Genomic DNA, 21739 nt, shown 5'->3' on the forward strand with positions numbered 1-21739 from the left:
CAGGGACGCGTGTCACCCGCCCACTGTTAACCATGAGGAGGGTGCTCGTGGCGCCCGCAGCGTGCTCCGAGTGGCGGACTTGGCGCGAAGCTGTCACTCGCTCATGTAACCATTGAGCAGAGTGAATGGCGTGCTGCCGAGTCCGTGTGGAAAGGCTCTGCTCCGGACTGTGTGTGCGTCGCGCTGGCGGTGTGGGCGGGCTGGGGGCGAGCGGCGTGCTAACAGGTGTGTCAGTAGTTGGCAGGTGTGCCAGTAGAGTAGACCACCGCTGGAAGGACGCACAGGAGACTCTCGCGGCGGCCCCATTATGCACCCAATGAGGCGAGGCTCGTCAAGCTGATCCATTATGCAAACTTACGCTCTGTACAAGGCGCTCGTGCCGAGGCGGGAAGCGCGTCTCTAGTCACAGGAAAACACCGAGGAAGGTTCCCCGTCCACACCTCCCTCCTTCCCGGGATGAACCAAACTCCGCGCCCCGCCACACCAGAGACCTCTGGCTGTCTCCTATCCTCATAAATTAGTCACTTTCAAATACACCGTAAATTATCACAATAAAAATATTAATACAAAATAGAAACAGTTTATCAGATGTTTAGTCACAAACGCCACATATCAGTAATTTTCCAAAATTATAAAACCAGCTCAGCCTCGCTTCTCCCTCCCTGCCCTTTCCCCCTCCTTCCTTCGCCGAGAGTCCCTCCCGTCCCTCCTTCCGACGGCTCACAACTCGCTGCGAATCACGTTACTTTTCGTGACGTCACTGGCCACTGAGCGCTCGCCCTGGTACATACTGACTCATGCACGTCCAGGTTGCAAGTTTAAAGAGCAAACGCGTCCGGTATTCACACACGAGGCGGAAGCAAACAAGACGTTTTGAGAAGCAACAAGATTCACTTCAACTGGCGGTTCGTGTCCCGCGCGGTGAGTCAGTGTGTGCCAGTGGCGTGGGTGCGAGGCCGAGGACGTCACAGCTAACGAATGAGGAGATATTTAGTCTTACTCGAGTGTTTTTGCCCAGTAGCACGTGGGGGTCTTGAGGAGATATACATATTTTGATATCAACGCCCCGTAGGTCACCCTGCTTCATATCAGCGTCCCGCAAAAGGCCGCACACTTTCTAATCCTAAGTAAGAATCTGCACCTCTAGAAATGAATGAGCCGAGCAGTCCAGGTGGGGGCACGGCGACACCTCTGCCCGGCCTGAGGTTCACTTCTGCGTAGGAATACATATCAAACATTCGGCTTGTAGAGAAAATGCACTTGATCCTTCTACTTTACATTGTGAGTATAGGAATATATATGTAAACGTTCCTTGGAGTTCTTGCACTGAAGACCTTTTCGCAGTAACGTTAGACTCGTCAGCAGGACAATACCCACGCCTGCCAATCCAGGAGTTAACTCACAGTGTTAGTCTAACTGCGAATAATTGTAAACCATGATGATTATTACAATATATTTTTATAATTGTGCGCCTCCTGCCTGCCCACCGTGAAGTTCGGTTGGCGGGAGAGAAAGAGAGAAAAAAGAGAGTTGCAGCAACCCGCCCTAGCCACGCCCTGCGTGGAGTGTGTGGCGAGACGACCAATAGAAAAAAAATCTCTCTCTGCTCGTTCCCGAAGCAAGGGTTCACTCCACACCCTGTTCACGCTCTCACAACTCTTTCAAATGGGGCTTCCTATTTGCATCAAGTCTTCTCGTTTCCTGCATGAGAAGCGCTTTATACAGTAGGACGAAATCTGATATATTCTTACACTTGCCAGAACTGCTTGGGTTTTTACTTTGGCTTTTAGGTGAAAACTTGGGCATTTTCAAGATCATATGTTCGTTCCAGTCCTCAGCTGAATGGAGCGAGGGAGTGGATAAGCAACTCCTAAGAGCTTTCTCGAGCCTTAGCTCCGAAAATCTGACAGAATCCTTAAAATATCTGTTCATAGTCGCTGGTTAAGTGAGGCTCACCACCGCCCTCTTCCTCTTCCTGGATTTTCTGATCGGTAATCCTTACGACAAGAAGAAAAAAAAAATCACTTGACTGGTGGCTGTTGAGTGAATGGGCGGTGGACCTTATCCGTCAATTCAATGTGAACGGATTTTAGATGCGTGTCTGCCCGGGTTGAGTGCTGAGTGCGACAGTCGCGCATCCACCGGGAAGTACGACGAGGCGCGGCCCGCGGGCCACACCTCGGCGTGGGCGCCACGACCTGGTCTCCACCACTCCACTGCCACGCTGGGAGGCGACTTTGTAAAGACCAAAGTGTTCCGTTGTCTCGTGTGTGTCATGCTAACAAAGGGAATACGACTATGAACCGTATTTCGAACGTCACGCAAATTTCGCTGTACATGTCAAAATTTGTACCACTTTACGTATTGGTGTTCAACGTGTCAATGACATTCTGGTGTTCTGGCTGTTTCATCCAAATGTTTCACCCAAAAGTATTTGTTTCGTCGTTGACTGCCAAGTGCGCTAAGTACCTATTAAAGTGTAGTGTAACAGATATCCTTAGTACAGTGTGTTTGTGTGTGTGTGTGTGTGTGTGTGTGTGTGTGTGTGTGTGTGTGACAGAGAGAGAGAGAGAGAGAGAGAGAGAGAGAGAGAGAGAGAGAGAGAGAGAGAGAGAGAGTGGTGTGTTTATCGTGGTGTCAGTGAGCGATACTACTGCTTCTTGTCGGTAATCATGACGTAAAGCAATGACGTGCTTCGTGCAGTCGGCCATCATCTATCTCTCTACCACTGCGCAGGGACAGGACGCGAGGCTGGGCCGACCAAGCCTCCGGACCTGTGCCAAGAGACCAACATTTCCAGCTTTTGTACGTGTCAGCTCTGCATTTCAGTACACGGTGTTCTATCACAGGCAGAGTGGTGTGCCTACCAAGTGCCTCCTGGCAAAGTCTACATTTAAGGCTGATGAAGGGTAGTCCAGCCTTTTTAAGTCTCTAGCGTCACCTTCAAGAAATATAGCTTCGTATGGAATCCCTTTACATCCGCATCAGCTGTAGCGTAGGACCAAGAGATCCTTACTTATATGTGTTGAGGCGTTTAGTACTTAGTGGACAGTAATGTAGTGTAATTCTGTTCTTTAATGTTCTCTGTAGTACAATTGCTTTGTACAAGTAGTCATTCTGCCGCTATCAGGCTCTCCCTTGTTGCGTTACTGTGGGGTTTTACTTATATCACGCGCCCTAAATTAACTAGTAGTGAATATAACAATTAATGTACTCAACACTATGAACTTTTGTACATATCCAAGTAACCGAGGACCAGTACGAGCACCGCAGCACACGGCAGACCCTCGCTCCTTGCTCGATGCCTCAATCTGTCTGTCTCTTTCACGCGATCGAAAACTCAACTTGACCAAGATTCTCTGTCCCCGCACCAAGCGCCAGGCGGTGTGCCGCGCGAGGGCGGGAGTGAACGTGAAATGTCCATGTTATTTTATGCCACAAAAAAATAAATAAACAAGTATTCGTGTTTCAACTTGTGTGAGTTGATGGAGATTCCCGTGCGGGATTGGACTACAAATATTTGGTTCTCGTGCTGGTAGTAAGCCTCTTCAGTGTAGAATACTAGAAGTCAATCACGGTGAATTTGATATATTATCCATATAATATATATATTTATAGATGAGAATATCATTTGCATATACAAAGGTACATACATATATACAAGCATATTACTTCAGTTAGCCGCGGTGGTGCGAGGGCGGGCAGAGGCCAGGGGAGCGATGTAGCATTAATTCTAAGATACCAAAGGGAAGAAGCCCTCCAGAAGCATTCATTTGGCAAATTCTCATAGTAGTATTACAGTGCCAACTCCTCCCCATGCTCCTAACGCCCTCACAGGCTCCATTTCTGCTTTTAATTATTTCTTCCCTTACGGGTATTTAGACTTTGGTTTGTTTGTGGTGGGGAGGAAGCAGACTCGTGCACGCCTCCTCCTGCCTCACTATCAGGCGTGGCAGGCGTGCAGAGTGAAGATGAGGCAAGATGACACGAATGGAAAAAAAAAAAAATTCCATAGTAAACAATACACAAAACATCTGGAGAAAGAACACACACACACACACACACACACACACACACACACACACCAAACACTCCGGTTCCTCAATATTCCAACTTTGGCACCGTCGTCAAAAGATAATCACTACAGACAGACAAACAAACAAATGATGTGGAGTACAGGCAGACGAGGCCTTGTTCGCGAGGATCCCCGAAGCCAGAGCCGAGGTGTGTGTGTGTTTTTGTGTGTGTGTGTGTGTGTGTGTGTGTGTGCCTCCTGCTGACTGAGGGATTCCGCTTCTCGAGGCAGAACACAGATGAGATGGTTCGCTATTTCTATTACAGATTCATTCTTTTTAGTATTTTATTTGATTTTTTGAAGCTACTTAACTCAAGACATGTTTAGATATTTTGTAAACAGCTGAGAGCAACACTCTTATCAAAGTAGATAATTATAAATAAACTGTCACTGAAAAACGTGTATTTTCTATATCCTTACTGATACGGCTACAGGTAAGCTGATAAAGGCTACAGGTAAGCTGATTAAGACCACAGGTAGGTAACTTACTCCTCGTGGGCAACGGTAATATTTTGGAGGCAACGAAAAGGTGACTCAAATTCAGGAAAACGATAAAACAAGAAAGGAATTTTAAGGGACAAAGAAAAAATGCCGCCAAAAAGTGGAGAAGTTCGGGAAAATAAAGCCACGTGGCGCCGTGAGTGGGGGAAACAAACCTGACGTGTGTTGAATTGAGTAACGAACTGTTAAGAAAAATGGAAACCACTGTTATAACCTAAAAAAAAAAAGACTATTGCACGATATCAGTCCATTTTCCCGACATCTCTCCTAAAGAACCCCTCGATTTTAATAACAAAATAGAAACCTCATCCTTCTGCTTTTCCCCTAAAACACCCTCGAAAATAACAGAATACGCAAACAAGAATTTTTTTTCACATTAATTCTTCTCTAATACAATATCTAATAAGTATATGAATAAAAAAAGAGATATGTAACACATTTTCTCATTTTCCCTAACAAAAAATACATTACTGCACTGAGTATCTCTCATATCAATATGTAATTCAATCTACAATTCAAATGTTTTTCGTGCTAATTATTCCTCATGGAAACCCCAGAAATCCTTATTAAACTAGTGGTCACGTGTCTCGCCACCAGGAGGGTAAGGGGGAGCAGCAGTGGTAGTGGTGGGACGCCTGAGCGCGTCCCTTAAGGTGTGCGTGACTCGAGGTGAGCGTCATGCAACAGCCGAGTACTTTCCTTTCTTTACAAGTCATGGTGTAAAATGTGAATAATATTTTGAAGTGCTCAGCGCTGGTGCGGAAGAAAATTTTGAGGAAAAAGTAACTGTCGGCGTAGTGTGTGAGTGTGTGGGTGAGTGTGCAGGAAGCGGGACTCACCACGACGCGTTACAGTTCACGGACTCAAACAAAACTAGCGCGGGCTGTTATCTTACAACAAAACTCTCTGACACTACGAATCTCTCTCTCTCTCTCTCTCTCTCTCTCTCTCTCTCTCTCTCTCTCTCTCTCTCTCTCTCTCTCTCAATACACACAACAGCTTATCATGTGAGTTACTCGAATATTTATGTAATAGGCTAATATTCAGATATTCTTAGACTATACTCATTTTTCACGCTCTGCGAACCTCACCTCTCTAGTTATTGTTTTTCCCTCGGATAACTCTTCAAGTACTCACGTCATCTCATGTGTGTGTGTGTGTGTGTGTGTTAGGGTGGATGAACATAAGAACATAAAAACATAGGAAATAAGGGAAGCTGTAAGAAGCGACCAGTTTTACACGTGGCAATCCCTGAACCTTGTCTCCGAGTGGGTGGATTCTCCTTCTCTTTACCGCTGGTTAAGACGTGTGGTTAACATTTCAGGCCTACATGTCTTCATGCCGAAATGAACCGAGGGTCTGTTTGTCTGAGAACCAAATGTCTTGATGATTATAATCTCGGGGTCATTACCATTCGCCTCATTAATGGTATGACCGCGAGATGGTGTCAGTGGTGGTGAGGCACAGCGTCAGTGGGGAGACAAGCAGAGGAGGAAGAAAATGTGACGCCATGCCTGCTATGCTAAGGGTGACTCGTGTACTTCTGTAGTGCTCACGTTTCCTTCCCGCCTGGCAACTGTGGCAGGGCAAGTTAATAGAGTCTCTTGGTAATGTCTGCAATTTGCACGTTATTGGTAAATTTATAAACTCATTCTGCCAGGAAAAAAAAAAAAAACACGTGAAAACGACAATATTTTGAAACGAGCAAACAGTCTCGCGAAGACACTGCCGCAACGACGTATGTTTTAAATTTTTATGATTTAGACATGGATTGACGGTTGTCCCCACAAGATAACATGCAAGAGCTCATCAAGGCGACAGCACGCAGCGGGTTCACGAAGGCGTGGTGCAGGGCGGCAGGCGGATGGACATCCTCCTTTCGGTGCCTTTGCAAGTCCTCAGATACGACAACAAAGCCATCGGAAGTGCCACGCTAATACTTGTAACATTTGCCCGCACCCACTATGCACAAAGACCTTCTGATGAATAAATTGCATAAATTGTATGGGTTTTAATGACCAGGCCAATGAACTGCATGAATAAACCCGATCTTCGCTGCTCCTTTCTCCTGCACCTCAAGGATGACCAGTAACAAAAGTCCTGACGTTGAGCATCATCCTCTCGTCTCGCGTGTCATCTCTCGTTGTCAGAGTGTGAGGGAAACGTTACTTGCAGGTCTGTATATTCACTGGACATTGGATGAAACGGGAGTCTGTAGCAATACTGGAGAAGTAATACAGTCAGGACCACTGGCTAACAAGAAGCTCGGGATGGAATGCCACGCTACGGTGCTTTGTCCTACACGAGAAAGTTACTTGAGTCTTCCAAAAAAGAATCTCATTCACGACACACACACACACATGCACACACATTACTACCACCACTAACAACAACAGTGAAAAATTTGTCAGAATCACAACTAAGCGCCACTCTTACAAACTATCCATTATTCAAAACTATTGCAAATATATGATAGGCTTACACGACTCTACAAGGTTCAACACTAAATATGTATATCGATAAATTCTCAGCCCCTTAGATCTGGTGGGCGTCAGGACGGAGGAGTGCAAGTCCCAGCGAGACGCAGTGCGAGTCCCTCCCACCCCGCTGGTTCACACCCTCACCGGCTGGAGAAGGCGATGGCCCACGTGAGGCAAGTTAGAGGATAATATTCTGAAATATTCTGCGCCGCATCTACACAAAAGACTCTGGATGAAATTACATGGGTTTTTATGTGTTTTTACAGTTCGTGACATATTAACATGATTTCTACATTATTAACAAGAGAAACGCTCATGAAAACCCGGTTAATCGTCTCTGTGGCCTTACAAAACAGTTGAGGTGAGAGAGCAAAGCATTTCAGAATATGGGCTAAGGGAGCGTGGTGAGGTAGTGGGGAGCAACATGCCGCTCGTGACGAGTTTATTATAATAAAAAAGCTTCATAATATTTTGCTCACCTTGTTTTCCCAACCATGAGGACACCGCACCGCTGCATTTTGTCCACAGCCTCACACACACGCTCCCTCCACAGCCACACATACACACGTAAGTGCAGATACTGAAGGTGTATCGTGATAGCTTATGCTGTCTGACAATTATGCCTGTTGGTGCCATGTTGATTTATTTATTTTATTTTATTGATTAATTAATTAATTTATTTATTTGTCGAGACATTTGTATATTTCAGAACAGAAACAAAGCCTTATTCCCATTTTCAATACATGCTGCCTTGGAATAAACTGGCCTAGTTAGTCATACCAAGCAAGTGTAGTTTTGAATAATTCAGCACAAGGCTTCATATGTTCGGACATTCAAAGCTTCTGAACAGCGGTTGAGGTTCTGGCTGTTGCTAGGCAGGAATGGCGGGCGGTTTGATTCCTCAGTCAGCAGCGTTATCAGGCCTCATGTGTGTGGCGTCCCCTCCACACTGTTATTACAAAGCCCGGTGCTGCACCACCTGCTGCTGCTTGTTGTAAACTTACCGTCAGGTTGCTGAAGGTCCTCACACTCCATGAGGAGTTGACGGGGGACTAACGATGAAAAAAAAAATGAAGAGACATTTTTTTTATTTGTCTTTTTGGCCTCTGGCTTAACATGGAGGACCTGGCCAACAGATGAGCCGGTCAGCTGCAGGCCAAGAACACACACACACACACACACACACACACACACACACACAGGAACAGTCACAAATTTCAGTACCATCCTCGTCACCTTACACTCATTCAGCCAAGAAAACGCATTTTTAAGAAAATATGAAAACTGGCTAAACACTATAAACTTCTAAATTACACAATTGGAATATAATTTTACACTAAATAATTTCAGAATGTTGATTTATGTACAGAATAAAAAAAAAATGTACCGAGCCGCAGGTGAGGGATGCAGCCTGGGACACAACGCCTCGGGCTTCCCTCACGCTTGGCGACCTGAAGGTTCGAAGACCTTCGTGTGTTGTAACCGAACACGTACAACACAGCACAATCATACTTCTGGTACACAAGTGCTGAAGTAGTGCAGGGAAAGGCAGTACTTTATCGGACGTCGTTAGTTTTACAACCTTATCTCGCAGCTTTGTGAGGCTGTTTTTCCCTCAACTCAGCAGTGGCGACGCGGTGCGGCGCGCCCTGCGCCTGAAGCACCAAGTTACTGGTGAACCCAAAGGCACCTCACTAACCACGCTGATTATGACTGACCAAACTCTCGAAGAGGTAACAGCACACGCGTCATAAATAACAAGGTTGCCATGCAGACTCTCAGGACTCAACACCACCGTCAGGAGACGTGTGCTGGGATGTCCTGAATCATGATCAGAGTGGTGAGGGTTGTCTTGGCAGACCAGCCTTGAACAAAATAGCGTTGAGGTGTGAAGGATTGGCTGCACGAATCCTATCATGGCGACAGCGGCCCACGTCTCCTAATACTGTTGGAACCAAAACACAAGGCAAGAGTGAACAACAGTTGCTGCGGTGCATCGTGTCAGCTGTGGTGGGGAGACGCCACCGCTGTGAACGCTAACCAACTCCAGTAAACCTGCCCCGGGCTTCACGTCCCCAGGGCACGGGTGGAGTGGCTGGCGCCCCCCGCGGCCCCGCATGGCAAGCCGGGACGCAGCGTGAGGGCGGGTGGTTCATTCATACGGAATTTCTTACATATAAATACTACAATTCTCGTGGCTATGTACAACAAGACTTTGCTGAATTTTTGTTTATGGGAAAAGAAAAAAGATTTATTTGGTAGGAAGGTTCTCTGAGGAATTGCACAATAATTATATCACGGCATTGTATTGCTTTCACAGTAATTAAGTTATATTACAATATAAGATACTGAAAATCTATATATAAAAATCAACAACTATTTACATTACAGCAGTTCCATGAACTGTGTATGAAACTGGGCATTTCCTGGCGGGAACACCCCGGGAAAGACTGGGCGGTATCGGACGGCGGTGGTCACGCTCGCTCGTGGCCGGCGGTCCCTGGTGGCGCGCTGCCAGGGCGAGGCGTCATGTGAGCCGTTCTCAAAACCACTACTAAGTCCAAAAATACATTTCCAACTGACGCACTGACGGATTTATGGTAAAGTACAGGCCAGAGCGCAGGTTCACCGGAGAGAGGGCGGCCCGGGGACTGCAGCAGCTACTTGTGTGATCAAAGGTTTCGCAGATGTGCTCAAGTCACCTGAGAGGGAACCTTAGTCAGGCATTCCGTGACATCTTCTCGCATCGCAAGATCATCTCTGACTTAACAGCAGCAGTACGTCAAGGTCGCAACCGCGGCTCCAGCTGGTCGAGGTGAGGCGCGTCGCCCGTCTGGCCTGCCCTCTGGGGGACCACTACTTACAGATTTGGCGTCGCAATGACAAACTTGATAATGTATGAAGGATGAAAGGAGTAAGGCTCATTTTTAATCGCACTCTGAGGAGGCCACGACGCAGTGATGGCACTGTGTACCGCGACTCCTACATTTTGAGAAGCAGCGAGGCTTGAGGTCTCGCTGCGCGCAGCCCGAGAACACACTGGCCGTGGTGGGAGTGACCCGCCTGGAGGTGCTGGGGGCCTGGTGCTGAAGCCTTCACCTGGCGAGGCCCAAGGCCAGGCTCTCCGCCACCTTCACTAGCGGCCGTTGCACGCCTCCTTCTGTGAGCGACAGCAGTTCTTGTGAATGTAGCGGTGACCGCAGTAACGGAACCCGTAGGTGCGAAGAAACTCGCGACAGGTGAGAGTCCCGGCGATGTTGGCGATCCGGTCCTCACACTCGCCATCTGTGGGCAGGAGAGTCAGTGAGGAGTGTGTGCGTGTGTGTGTGTGTGTGTGTGTGTGTGTGTGTGTGTGTGTGTGTAGGCGCTGTACTTGAGATGTTGCCAAATTCTGGAGACAAAAAAGCTGTTGGGTAATATGCAGTATTATCCACATACAAATCGTATTTTTTTTTTTTTTGCACCGTGGCGTAGGAAACAAAACGACAGTAGAGGCATTCTGCAACTCACCAGCTGGCTTTACTGGCTCTTTAATATTCTTTTTTAAGTCTTTCGGGGGTGAAGGTGTTGTAGTAGTTGTTGTGGTGGTGGTGGTAGTGGTGGTGGTGGTGGTGGTGGGCGTGGTGCGGGGAGTTGTAGGTTTATTTGAGTCGTTGCTCCAGCCGTTCCAGTTCCACCTGTTCCACCAGCTGCTCCTGGGAAAAGAGGTGGTTGTTATGAAGGAGAAGCAAAGAAGGTCAGTCATCCTTCCCCGCGCAGCCTTTACTTACTATTCTTCTTAAAATCAATCTTCAAATTAAAACAATGACGTGAATTATCTTGACACGTCTTTTTCGTCACATGGGGACTCGCATCACCATCATTGTCACCTCTAGCCTATAGGATTCCACTGCAAGACAAAGACTTCCTTCAAATTTTCAACTCTTTACTCATCTCTGTTAGCTGCCCGTCTATTCCAGTCTAACCTAGCCAAACTTCTTATTTTCTAAGTTGTCTAGGTGGCAGTAAAGACACACCTATAGAGCCTAGCGAGGCACTGACCTGGTGGTGGTGATGGCTGGACGGGGAGTGGTAGTGGTGGTGGTGGTGGTGGTCGTGGTGGTGAAGGGGCGTCTGGTGGTGGTGGAGGATGGGGGGTTGGTGTACACTGGCTTGACTTGAGTAGATTGGAAGATGAAGTGTTCGCCAGACCTGCGAGGGACGCCACCCTTGTAAACCCTGCACGGAAACACACACACACGCACGCACACATACACAAGATGCCGTAAAACAGGAAAATGAATGTAAAGCAACTAAAAACTACAAACTTAAGATAGGCAAACATTTCAGGACAAAGCAAAGAGGATATAGACAAACAAATAAGCAAAAGAGACGACGGCAAAAGGCAACAAGAATAACAAGAACCCACACATAAGAATAACGATATCATCAAACACCTTCCCTTTTCTCTCCCTTTCTCACCTGTTAATGTCGAAGTCTGATATGGAGTTGCCGTTGTCGTATTCACAGCGGCCGTTAATGCAGATCTTGCCGTTGCCGCAGTCCGAGCCTTCCGCCGCGGGCCTGAAGGAGACGCAGTAGCCGCTGGAGGAGTCGAAGCAGAAGAGCTGCGCGCAGACCCGATCGTCTTTCTGTTGGGGGAAAGAAGACGAGGTTATGGTAGTGTGTGTGTGTGTGAGAGAGAGAGAGAGAGAGAGAGAATGTACGTAGCTACGGGTGTTCGTCGTCTGTCTCAAGTCATCACTGGCCCCAAGTCGTCCTTAATTGTTTCGGAGCCCGTCAGTGAGTCAGTCAGTCAGTTAGGCGTGAGTCACTTCCGCAAGTCACGCATCCGTTAGTCTTAAACTGCACGCCACCAGTCGTTCATTCAGTTAGTCAAGTCACTCAGTCAGTTCCAGGTTGGCCTGTGGTCAATAAAAGCAGTCAGTTAGTCGGTTAGTCACAAGTCCGTCGGTCAGTCACAAGTAGTAAATCGGCAGGTCGGCAGGTGGGTAGGTCGGTGCTCCCTGGGCGTCTTCTGGCGGGCGCGCGTCGCGGGGTGTACTTACGAAGCAGGCTGAGGTGCCCCGGTCCTTCTTGCACTGAGCGTCCACAGAGAGCAGCTTGCCGGGCAGCACCCTGGGTAGCGACTCGTCCTCGTGAGGTAGGTTGAACAGGCACGTGGACACGTCGCCGCTGTGAAGGTGGAGGGGTCTCGTTAGGAAATAGGAGACTTCCATTTATCTTTTCATTTCAGGCTAAATTTTGTTCACTGATTCCATTTCAACTAATTTTTGTTACGTTCTCTTTTCCCCTCCACTGTGATGGCAATATGGACTTTGTCCTACAGATATAGATTCACCGCCGGGTGTATTCTTTGCAAGTCACTGTCTGCAGCACCACATAACAACGTACTTGAGGAAGTGGTGGAACTGCTCGATGGAGCACGATGACCAGCGGAAGCCCTTCTCGGTGTGACGCAGGTCACTCATGATGTACCCGTCCTCCCACCGGCAGCTGCGCGCCCCCGGACCCCCGAGGTAGGGTGGCGGTGAGGACCCGTCGTGCACTGCTCCAAGCCTGAAGGAAATGTGCGTTTGATCAGCAAACAATTGCAAGGCATTGGGGTTTTGTTGCACATTGGTTCCTCACTATTTAAATACACTTCTATGCACAGTGGCCTTCCACGTGTATGGATAATGACTTTTCGACGTCTAACATCAATTCTAATAATTTATATTAGTGTCTATGCACTGATTCCTGGGAACTGAGGCAATTGGCGGAACACAGCCAAGCCTGCTGGGAGCGAGGGTTACTCACAAGTGTCCTGCCTCGTGAGCGGCGACGATGATACCCGAGAAGCCGCCGGTGTCCTCGACGAGGGCGACAGAGTTGACCTTCTGCAGCCTCTTGTTCACCACGCAGGCGCCTCCCACGTACGCGAAGCCTGGGGTGGAGCACAGAGGGTTACACCACTACCCGCCTACACCGCCTTTACGCTCGTCTGCTGTAGCGTGTGGCTATACTCGAGCAGTTCTCGCATCGCTGGTCACCTCACGTCCATCTCTCATACTCTTCACTTATTATTCACACAAGAAATGTTACCAATTTTTCTCAATGAGCAGGAGTGAAAGGTGACAGGCGAGGCAGAGTTGCCCAAACTACCGCCCAGCAGCCGCCGTAAAAAGACGTTTTCTTGCGGCTGCCTGACCTCGCATCTCCCAACACCAGCTGAGTTCCATGATGGAAAGACGTGTATGGAGGAACAATGATTTAAAATGCCTTGCGTCATCTTTACTGACGGGCAGAGGGACTCGGCGGGTGTTGGGTGCGGGACAGACGCAAGCCGAGATGTGATGGACCAAGGTGGGATGGGTGGGTGGGGGGAGTGAACGTCGAGCAGGCCAAAGGCACAGATATTGAGACAGGAAATGCAAGATTGGATGATACCACAAGATAATTTACAGTAAGATTTACAGCAAAAAACAAAAATGAAAAGCGGATTTCACACAACATGAAGAGTGAGAAGAACTGACTGACCAAAAGCCACGGTACCGCGTTTAACTTTGAAAGATCCATACACAGATACACATACAAGTGCACGTATTGGTACACATGTCGGAAAACGTGCATCACGTCTGGCGTGGCGATGTGCTGCTCACTCTTTACGCTGTGCACACGTGAAATCCAAGCTTACAAAAGAGCAGAGCTGAGGACACGGCGGGCCTGCTAAGTGAGACTCGCAATGACATACTGACGCAGAGGCTGACGGAGTGTGGTGCATTTTTAGAACACCCACACTTCCGCCCACCATGTCCTCACCTCACTCTGTCTACAAGATGAAGGGAAACTTATTCTTTACTTTTAAACTTCAAATATCAAATTATGCAAATTTAAAGACACAGGGAAGCTTAAAATATGAAATATATAAAACAGTTTAGGGATTTTATAACGGAAATATTGAGTATTATGGAAAAGTTTCATGTGTGTGTGTGTGTGTGTGTGTGTGTTATTTTTATTTATTAGTTCTTGCGTTTCTTTGGATATAAAATTAATGTGATTCTGGATTTGTAAAAACTGATCTGTATACCATCATTTAATCACTTCTCTCTCTCTCTCTCTCTCTCTCTCTCTCTCTCTCTCTCTCTCTCTCTCTCTCTCTCTCTCTCTCTCTCTCTCTCTCTCTCTCTCTCTCTCTATCTGTGTGTGTGTGTGTGTGTGTGTGTGTGTGTGTGTGTGTGTGTGTGTGTGTGTGTGTGTGTGTGTGTGTGTGTGTGTGTGTGCTTGTGCGTTCGCATGAGTAGTGCAAAAGTATTAAAACATTTAGAGGGAGTAGATATTTGTATGTGGTAGGTTGGGGCATGCAACAGCTACTTTAACAGACAGACAATCACGCTGACACATGCAGCACTCGATCATGAACACGCAGGAAAGAGGAAACCAACAGAGTTCAAGTGACGAAGAGAGAAAGGAACAGAAAGGTGGTGTAAAGAGTGACAGTGAAGGAAAGCGTCAAGGTGCCAGTGAATCCAAACAGTGCCAGAGTGAACGTGCAAGAGTCTCAGGTGGACAGATTCAGAGAGCAAGAGTGGTAGCGTTATCAGGGTGAGAGTGCGAGTGACAGAGGGGTGCGAGGGAAGTTGATAAAAGAATAGAGACACATGAAAGTTGTCACAGGGATGAAAGAAAGAGTGTTTTTAATGATAATGAGGAGGGGACGAGAGAGAGAGAGAGAGAGAGAGAGAGAGAGAGAGAGAGAGAGAGAGAGAGAGAGAGAGAGAGAGAGAGACGGGACAGAGGTACAAGAACGACATATCACAGTACAGAGAGAGAAGATTCAGATGGCAAGAAATTTACACACACACACACACACACACACACACACACACACACACACACACACACACACACACACACACACACACACACACACACACGACGTGCCTGGCCCTTCAACCTCCCCTGCGCCGCACTTACATATTTTAATATTTTACTTCCACCTGTGTAATTGAGTTTGGCTAGAGCGTTACCGTCACTTCCCTGAACAACAAAACAAACATTGGCTACAAACAACACATTTATCCCCTTGTGGCGTAGACTCATAAAAATTTAGTTTCTCGCATGAAGCAGTAACACTTTCATGCTTTTATTATCAATAGGTGCAAACAAACAGGTAAGACGCGAAAAAAAAAAACTATTAAAGATTTCTCTATATATATATATATATATATATATATATATATATATATATATATATATATATATATATATATATATATATATATATATATATATATATATATATATATATATAACGTTGTTACTTAAACGATGAAGGTGAAAATTATCCTATTTTTATTTCTCTCTTTAAATGTTTTTATTTTTATTTTTTTCTCCTACTTCGAAGCAGCGGCGGGCGAGGGAGGGAAGGGAAGGGCAACGTCTTCTTACCTGGGCATCACCTACGCGACGGCGAGACCGAGAGACAGAGACAGATCATGCAAGAGTCAAGGTAAGGGTCGTCTGCCGCAGAGCTTGACCCTCGGCGCGGGTCTCGAGTCGTGGAAATCAGAAACCACACATCAAAAAAATTATGCCACAGAGATCCACAGAGTCCAGAAGTGTAAGGAACGCTACAACTGAAGCTTTATTATGACATTCTAACCTGATTTACTTAAGTTTATGGTATGATTATTACTTTAATTAGTTAGAATCATCATTGGAAGCAGTTTACGTAGCGAAGTCTGTCCGAAATACACGTCACTTAAATGTACAGGCAGATGGGAGCGTCAAAAAAAAAAAAAAAAAAAGATCTTGAACGTAATCTTCTTGAGTCGGAAGTGCGATCGCGTAAAAAAAAAAAAAAAAGTCATTGGTGGAATTTCGTCCTTATTAAAAACAAAACAAACTGAAGTCATTCCTCGAAGTACGTACGTGTTGAACAACAGTATGAAGAGACGTCTTCAACAAAATCCTGAGAGCCATAAGTGAGATTACGTTCAGTGCTTGTCAGGATTTAAAAGTCTGTCGTTCCTAAGTAATAAACAAAGCACTAAGTCATCCTCGAAGCACGTGAACGGAAGACTCGAATTGATAACGTGATAAAAAAGTAAAATAGATAAATGAAATAAAAGCAAATACATCGTCGGTCTAAGTAACTCAGTGAAGTAAGCAACTCTCTCACTCCAGACAGGTGGTGCAAGGCGTCCAAGGAAGGCAGGAAACCCACCGACAGGGACAGTCAAGCGAGGGTTGCAGGTCAGCCCGGGTGTGGGGGAGGCAAGAGAAGGGAGGGGTGGACGAGAGGCGGCCGCTTACCCTCAAGACAGAACCGTAAGGGAAGGGACAAGGTAGTAAGGCCCTCTTTGGGTGTTCTGAGGCTGTGAGAAGGGAAGTCTGTGGGAAGAAGGCAGCGGTGTCGTGGCGTGTCGCGGGGAAGGTCCAAGTCAACTCGTGATGGTGGTGGTAGTGGTAGTAGTGGTGGTGGGGCGATGGTGGTGGTGGTGGTGGTGGTGGTGTTTTAGCAGTGAGGGATCTTAATAAAAAGCGTTTAGTGGTGTAGTGGTGTAGTGGTGGTGGTCAGTGAGTCGTGACCTGCTTAAGTCAGGTGGTGTTGTGGTGACAAGTCTTCATTATCATGGTGTGTAGACATTAAAGACAGCGATAGTGCGTGGTGGTGGTGGTGGGGGTGGTAGTGGTGGTGGTGGTGGTGGTGGTGGTGGTGGTGACTGTCTCGCTACTCATTAAGGTGCAACAAGAATGATCCACCATAAAACATAAAACCACTGCTAGATTTTTTTTTATATCATATTTTATCCAGCAAAGTTATAATGCAATTTATGACACTTTACTATTGCCATTTACTATTATTACACTATGGCAGCAAAAAATAAATAAATAAATGAATAAATAAAGAAAATAATAAGCTCAAGACGTAATCAAGCAGCAACTTTAAGCAAATGAAACAACTAAAAATCTAGCTTCTTTAAACTGTTACGCCAGTGTCCTTAGAGCTACGGAGGGGGTGAGGGGTGAGGCGCCGCCAAGGAAATGCTGCTGAACACATGAGGGGGAAAGAGGGTAAGTATGGGAAAGGTGATGTTGAGACGAGGTAGTGGAAAGGAGGGAGAGATTGAAAGAGCAGGATGAAGGAAGGAAAGTAAAGGGGAGTGACATGTGGGAGAGAGAGAGAGAGAGAGAGAGAGAGAGAGAGAGAGAGAGAGAGAGAGAGAGAGAGAGAGAGAGAGAGAGAGAGAGAGAGAGAGAGAGAGAGACTGTAATGGACTGAGGGAAATTGGAACTTGATTAGATTATGGCGCCGCAACAAGAAGGTCGTGCGGGACAGACTGGGATGACGGGACAGCTCTGCCTCTCCCGCCGAAAACCTATGAGCCATGATTGAACTCGCGACTCTTTGACCACGAGCTAAGCAGAGCACCACAGAGCCACGATAGGAGAGGGAGGGGGGGAAGCAGGGAGACAAGCACCCAGTAACGGAGGGAGGGAGGGAGCGAAGGGGGTACGAGGGTAGAGGGGATATAGGAGGGGAGGGAGAGGATGGTGACAATTTCAATAATAAATTATGTGCCTTTTTGTGCTCCGAAATATTCCATTTATTCCTTTCATTTTACCAGATATTAAAATTGATACAAAATATGAGCAAAGCTTTATTAAAAATGGGAAATATCACCATGAACGAATTCTGACATGTTAAAAGAAAAGAGTTAACGAAAATGTCATGTAAAAAGAGAGGCGTTGGCGTGGAGAGGAGGACAGTGAGGTGGTGAGTGGAGGGAGGCAGCACGACCGTGGCGGCGGCAAGTGGTGATGATGGTGGTGATGGTGATGGTAGTGAGGCGGTCAGTCAAGGCAACATACCTGCGGTCCCCCTGTTGCAATCCCCCCCAATGAAAGCGCGTCTACACATGTCTAATCTGCAATGAGAAAAGTCAGGTTGGCTGGAGCCGTGGTGGGTTTGTATCGGCGGGCACAGAAGTGAGCCGCGGGACGGACAGCTGGTGCCAGTTCTGACATGATTGGTGACGTCAGTAGGAGGGATGACGTCAGAACATGGCCGCCGCTGGTGCTAGTGGGTGTTATGCCTGAGCTGCTGCTGGGGGGAGACACGTTATGAGGCTGCAGGCGAGTCTGACAGTGTACCCTTCTCCTGTCTCCCAGGCAACCACAACCCTGTGTGGTGTTGGCGGCACTGTTTTCTGTTACCCTGGCGTGGTGTGCTGTGGTGGGCTGTGGTCTGGTCAGCGTCTGTCTGGTGGTGGGGGGAGCGGCACTTACCTCGGCAGTGTGAAAGAAAATGAGGCCTGCCATTGGCTGAGAGAAAATGTATGCCTTGCACACCATCGTGACGGTAACTACCAGACTAGGACCAGGCGTGTGTGCCACAACCAGTATGTCCTTCACCGTACTCGTGTAAGTGCAGTACAGATGTGTTTGTGTGCACGTGTGCGTATCAGGCTGTGTGTGTACAACGTACCGGCCGTGCCTGTCGTGCACCGTCCGCTCTTTCGACGACGACACAAGTCGTATCTGGGTGAGGGCGTTAATGGGGTACACAAATTTAGAGACGGAAGGAAGACGAGGCGTCACCAGCAGCGCCTCCCGGACAGCAGCCTCGGCGGGCAGCAGCCTGCCGCGGCTGCCTCCACACATACTTCCTTTTTGAAACTCTGACATGTTAAATACAACTGCTTGCTGTGATTCACCCACACACCAGACACACAGGCACCTCAGCCACTCAGGTCACCGTCCCGCGTCCTGTGGGGGCAGCCATCGCATAACTGATATCTGATATTGAACAAGCCTGAGCGAGATCTGACGGACTTTTAAGCTGACTTTAGGTTTTACGGAATAAGGTTTCTGATCGCTATAACGTGAACCAAGGCTGCCAGGACCACAGGTGGCCCAAGGTGACCTGAGTGCCCCGCGCCTCCAGTACACAACTGGCGCAGACACAACACTGCAAGTCTTCACTAGCTTTGCCTGCGCGCCTCACAGTTACACAAAACATGAACACAAACAATACTTCTACCTAATAGAGTAATTATATAAGCTGGCAAGTGAGACAAAATTATGGCATGCATACTTTGAACTACAATAAATAAATAAATAGTAAAAATTAACGAAAGATATTTTCGACTGACCCTGATCTTTTATGAAGCATTATTGACGTATTCTCACCATCAGTTATACGTGCATTATTTGACATAAGAAAAATGATTATAGACAAGCAAAAACTCTCCCACTTCTTCCCCTCCCCTCCCCCTCTCCTCTTCTCTTCCCGCTGCCTCTCCACCCCTCCGCCACGTACTTGGTGATGGCGAAGGCAATGTCGTAGGTGGGCAGGCGTCGCTCCTGGTACAAGTACTTCCCCATGTCGATGAGCGCCTTGGCGGAGTCGATGGCGTCGCGGCCCACTCTGTTCTTCTCCAGGTAAGGCATGGCGTCCCTGCTCTGTGTGGGGAAGGCGAGGTCACGGTGACGCTTTGTGACGCCCGGGTAGGGAAAACACTAACGCTCATCTCTTCATCACAGGACGCCAATGTACAGCAGGCCACAGCACTGATAGGCCCTCCTTGCTCCTCTTATTACTATTTTTTTTCATTGTAAATCTTCTGTCAAGGCCACACGCAACATGTCTGCCTTGAGCCAATAACTAAAGTGAATCAAGTCAATTATTCTCCTATTTTATGCTCTCCCTTCATTACAAGTCAACCAAATGGACTCCATGATCATATCTAAGACTTTCTCCAGGTATTCCTCACCCACCACCACTCTCCACCAAGCCCCTCACCGCTCCACCCTCCTTCCAGCTCCTCCCCGCCCTTCCCTCTCCCTCCACGCGCCACACGCACACGCACCCTGGAGATGATGATGCCGGCGATGGAGATCTTGACGCGTGGTCCCTTCAGCAGCTTGTACCTCAGGTCGACGCCGTTCCAGAAGGAGACGTAGTAACTCTTGATCTGGCTGTTGTCCTGTCCGTGCAGCCTGCCGGGGAGGAGAGTGTGAGAAGGATGATAAGGATGCGTGAATGGTGCAATATAGATGTGTTTTATTGGGTTTTTATTCTTTAATCTTTTGGTTGTTAATGGCGCATGTAATTGCATCTTAGCAAACTATAGGAAATTTTACTAAACACAAATTAAGCAACAATTACTGAGAAAAACTTTACTTGACACTCGATTATGCCTTTCGCAGGGAGTGTGGTGTTTCAAAACCCTCATTTAAATCTATACAAGACTGTAACATTTAGGTGAAAAGCTGTAGGAGTCAAAGGGTTAAAGAATGTGAGATTTGTTTGGTAATCCAGACTAAAGGAATGAAAGAACGAATGGCTATCTAATTAAATACACCCCATCATGTCTGTAAGGGGAGATGATGTGGAAAGGATATGTGGCTGGATCCTTACATCGTTACTCCTTGAAGTGTGAGGTTAGTGCCTGGTAATCTATACTTGGGGACTGAAGGAGGTGGCTGTCTAATTAACTGTATTTCTTTATATCTGTGAGAAGGATAATGTGAGAAGAACGCGTGAATGAGTGTGTAAAGGGTGAGTTTTGAGCGATATCTTCTGGGTCCTTTTAAATCGTTAACGTTTGGTATCCTAGTCTCAGGGACAGAAGGAATGCAAGGCTGTCTAATTAATTATATCTCTTCATGCCTGTGAGGACTAGATGTGGATTTCCAGTGACAGAAAGATAAGCCTAATTGTGATGTGTTGTTATCAGTGTCATGAATTATTCAGTGTGTAACGGCTGGTGGTAATTTACTCCGAAGCGACTTTCTGTCTAATTCTCAATAGGGGCAGTAGTAGTAGTAGTAGTAGTAGTAGTAGTAGTAACATGAATAGAAATAAAACAAGTCAAAATAACATTCATAGGACTGAGAGGAGAGATCAAACATCAACAACAACATCACGCAACACCTGGAGAGACAAACAAACAAACAAACAAATCAAAACTACATTCAAATGAACAAGAGGAAACATATAACAACAACATCAATACACAACCTCAAACCAGACAAAACAAACCCCACAAGCAAACAAACAAACAAACAAACAAACAAACAAACAGGCAGAAAAGCATCTCCAAAATCATTAAGAGACAGGTAAGCCTCGCCTCGCCACGCCCGCTCCCTCTCCCTCACTCCCTGCCCTTCCCAGACACTCACAGGTAGCCGTCGTAATCCACCAACACCAGGATCTCGGGGTAGATAATGTAGGGCGCGTTCCTCTTGCGTCTGGGGCGAGCGTCTGGACTGCGGGTGGGGATGTGGTCTGGCTCCATGAACGCTGCGGAGGGGAGGGCACGTCAGGAAAGGTATCAGGTTATCAGAGAAATTTAAAAGCTTCTCCCTCTTTCACTTCAAGCAGCAGGGGAAAATGTATATACTAGGTTATCTCACAAACTTCTTCCTCTTTCAGTTAAAGGGTATGAGGAGGAGGGGGCGCTATAACAGTGTGTTTAGTGGTGGTGTGTGTGTTTAATACGAGGTCGTGGAGATCATCACATTTCAGTCCATTTGTGAGTGTGCGATGTATCAGGTTATCGGACAAACTCCTCTTCATCTTCCACTCCCAGTTAATGAGGAAGAGAAGGCGTTAGAATAAAGTGTGCCTAGTGGTGCTGTTTTGTTTATACGAGGTTGTTCTATTATTACGCCCTGTGGATAGGAGAATCAC

At 47.0% G+C, this 21739-nt stretch overlaps 2 protein-coding genes across 2 annotated transcripts in view; one reads left to right on the forward strand and one right to left on the reverse strand.

Annotated features, from left to right (window-relative positions):
• Window positions 1-4473, forward strand: part of LOC135103606 (uncharacterized) — a 15013-nt gene extending 10540 nt beyond the window's left edge. The window contains exon 2 of the mRNA XM_064010080.1: window positions 1-4473. This exon is cut by the window's left edge and continues 2316 nt beyond it. The gene's annotated coding sequence lies outside the window, so the exon portion shown is untranslated.
• Window positions 4474-8127: 3654 nt separating this feature from the next.
• The window catches only part of LOC135103604 (A disintegrin and metalloproteinase with thrombospondin motifs like), a 90116-nt gene continuing 76504 nt past the window's right edge, over window positions 8128-21739 (reverse strand). Inside the window, exons 8-18 of the mRNA XM_064010078.1 lie at window positions 21229-21349; window positions 19914-20043; window positions 19364-19506; window positions 18530-18582; window positions 12856-12982; window positions 12451-12615; window positions 12105-12231; window positions 11518-11687; window positions 11098-11247; window positions 10567-10751; window positions 8128-10341 (exon numbers count right to left, since the gene is read on the reverse strand). Coding sequence (XP_063866148.1) covers window positions 10193-10341; window positions 10567-10751; window positions 11098-11247; window positions 11518-11687; window positions 12105-12231; window positions 12451-12615; window positions 12856-12982; window positions 18530-18582; window positions 19364-19506; window positions 19914-20043; window positions 21229-21349 — 1520 coding nt within the window. The 3' untranslated portion in view covers window positions 8128-10192. The remainder of the gene's footprint in view (window positions 10342-10566; window positions 10752-11097; window positions 11248-11517; window positions 11688-12104; window positions 12232-12450; window positions 12616-12855; window positions 12983-18529; window positions 18583-19363; window positions 19507-19913; window positions 20044-21228; window positions 21350-21739) is intronic.

This window comes from Scylla paramamosain, chromosome 9, assembly GCF_035594125.1.
Source record: "Scylla paramamosain isolate STU-SP2022 chromosome 9, ASM3559412v1, whole genome shotgun sequence".
Taxonomy (NCBI): Eukaryota; Metazoa; Arthropoda; class Malacostraca; order Decapoda; family Portunidae; genus Scylla; species Scylla paramamosain.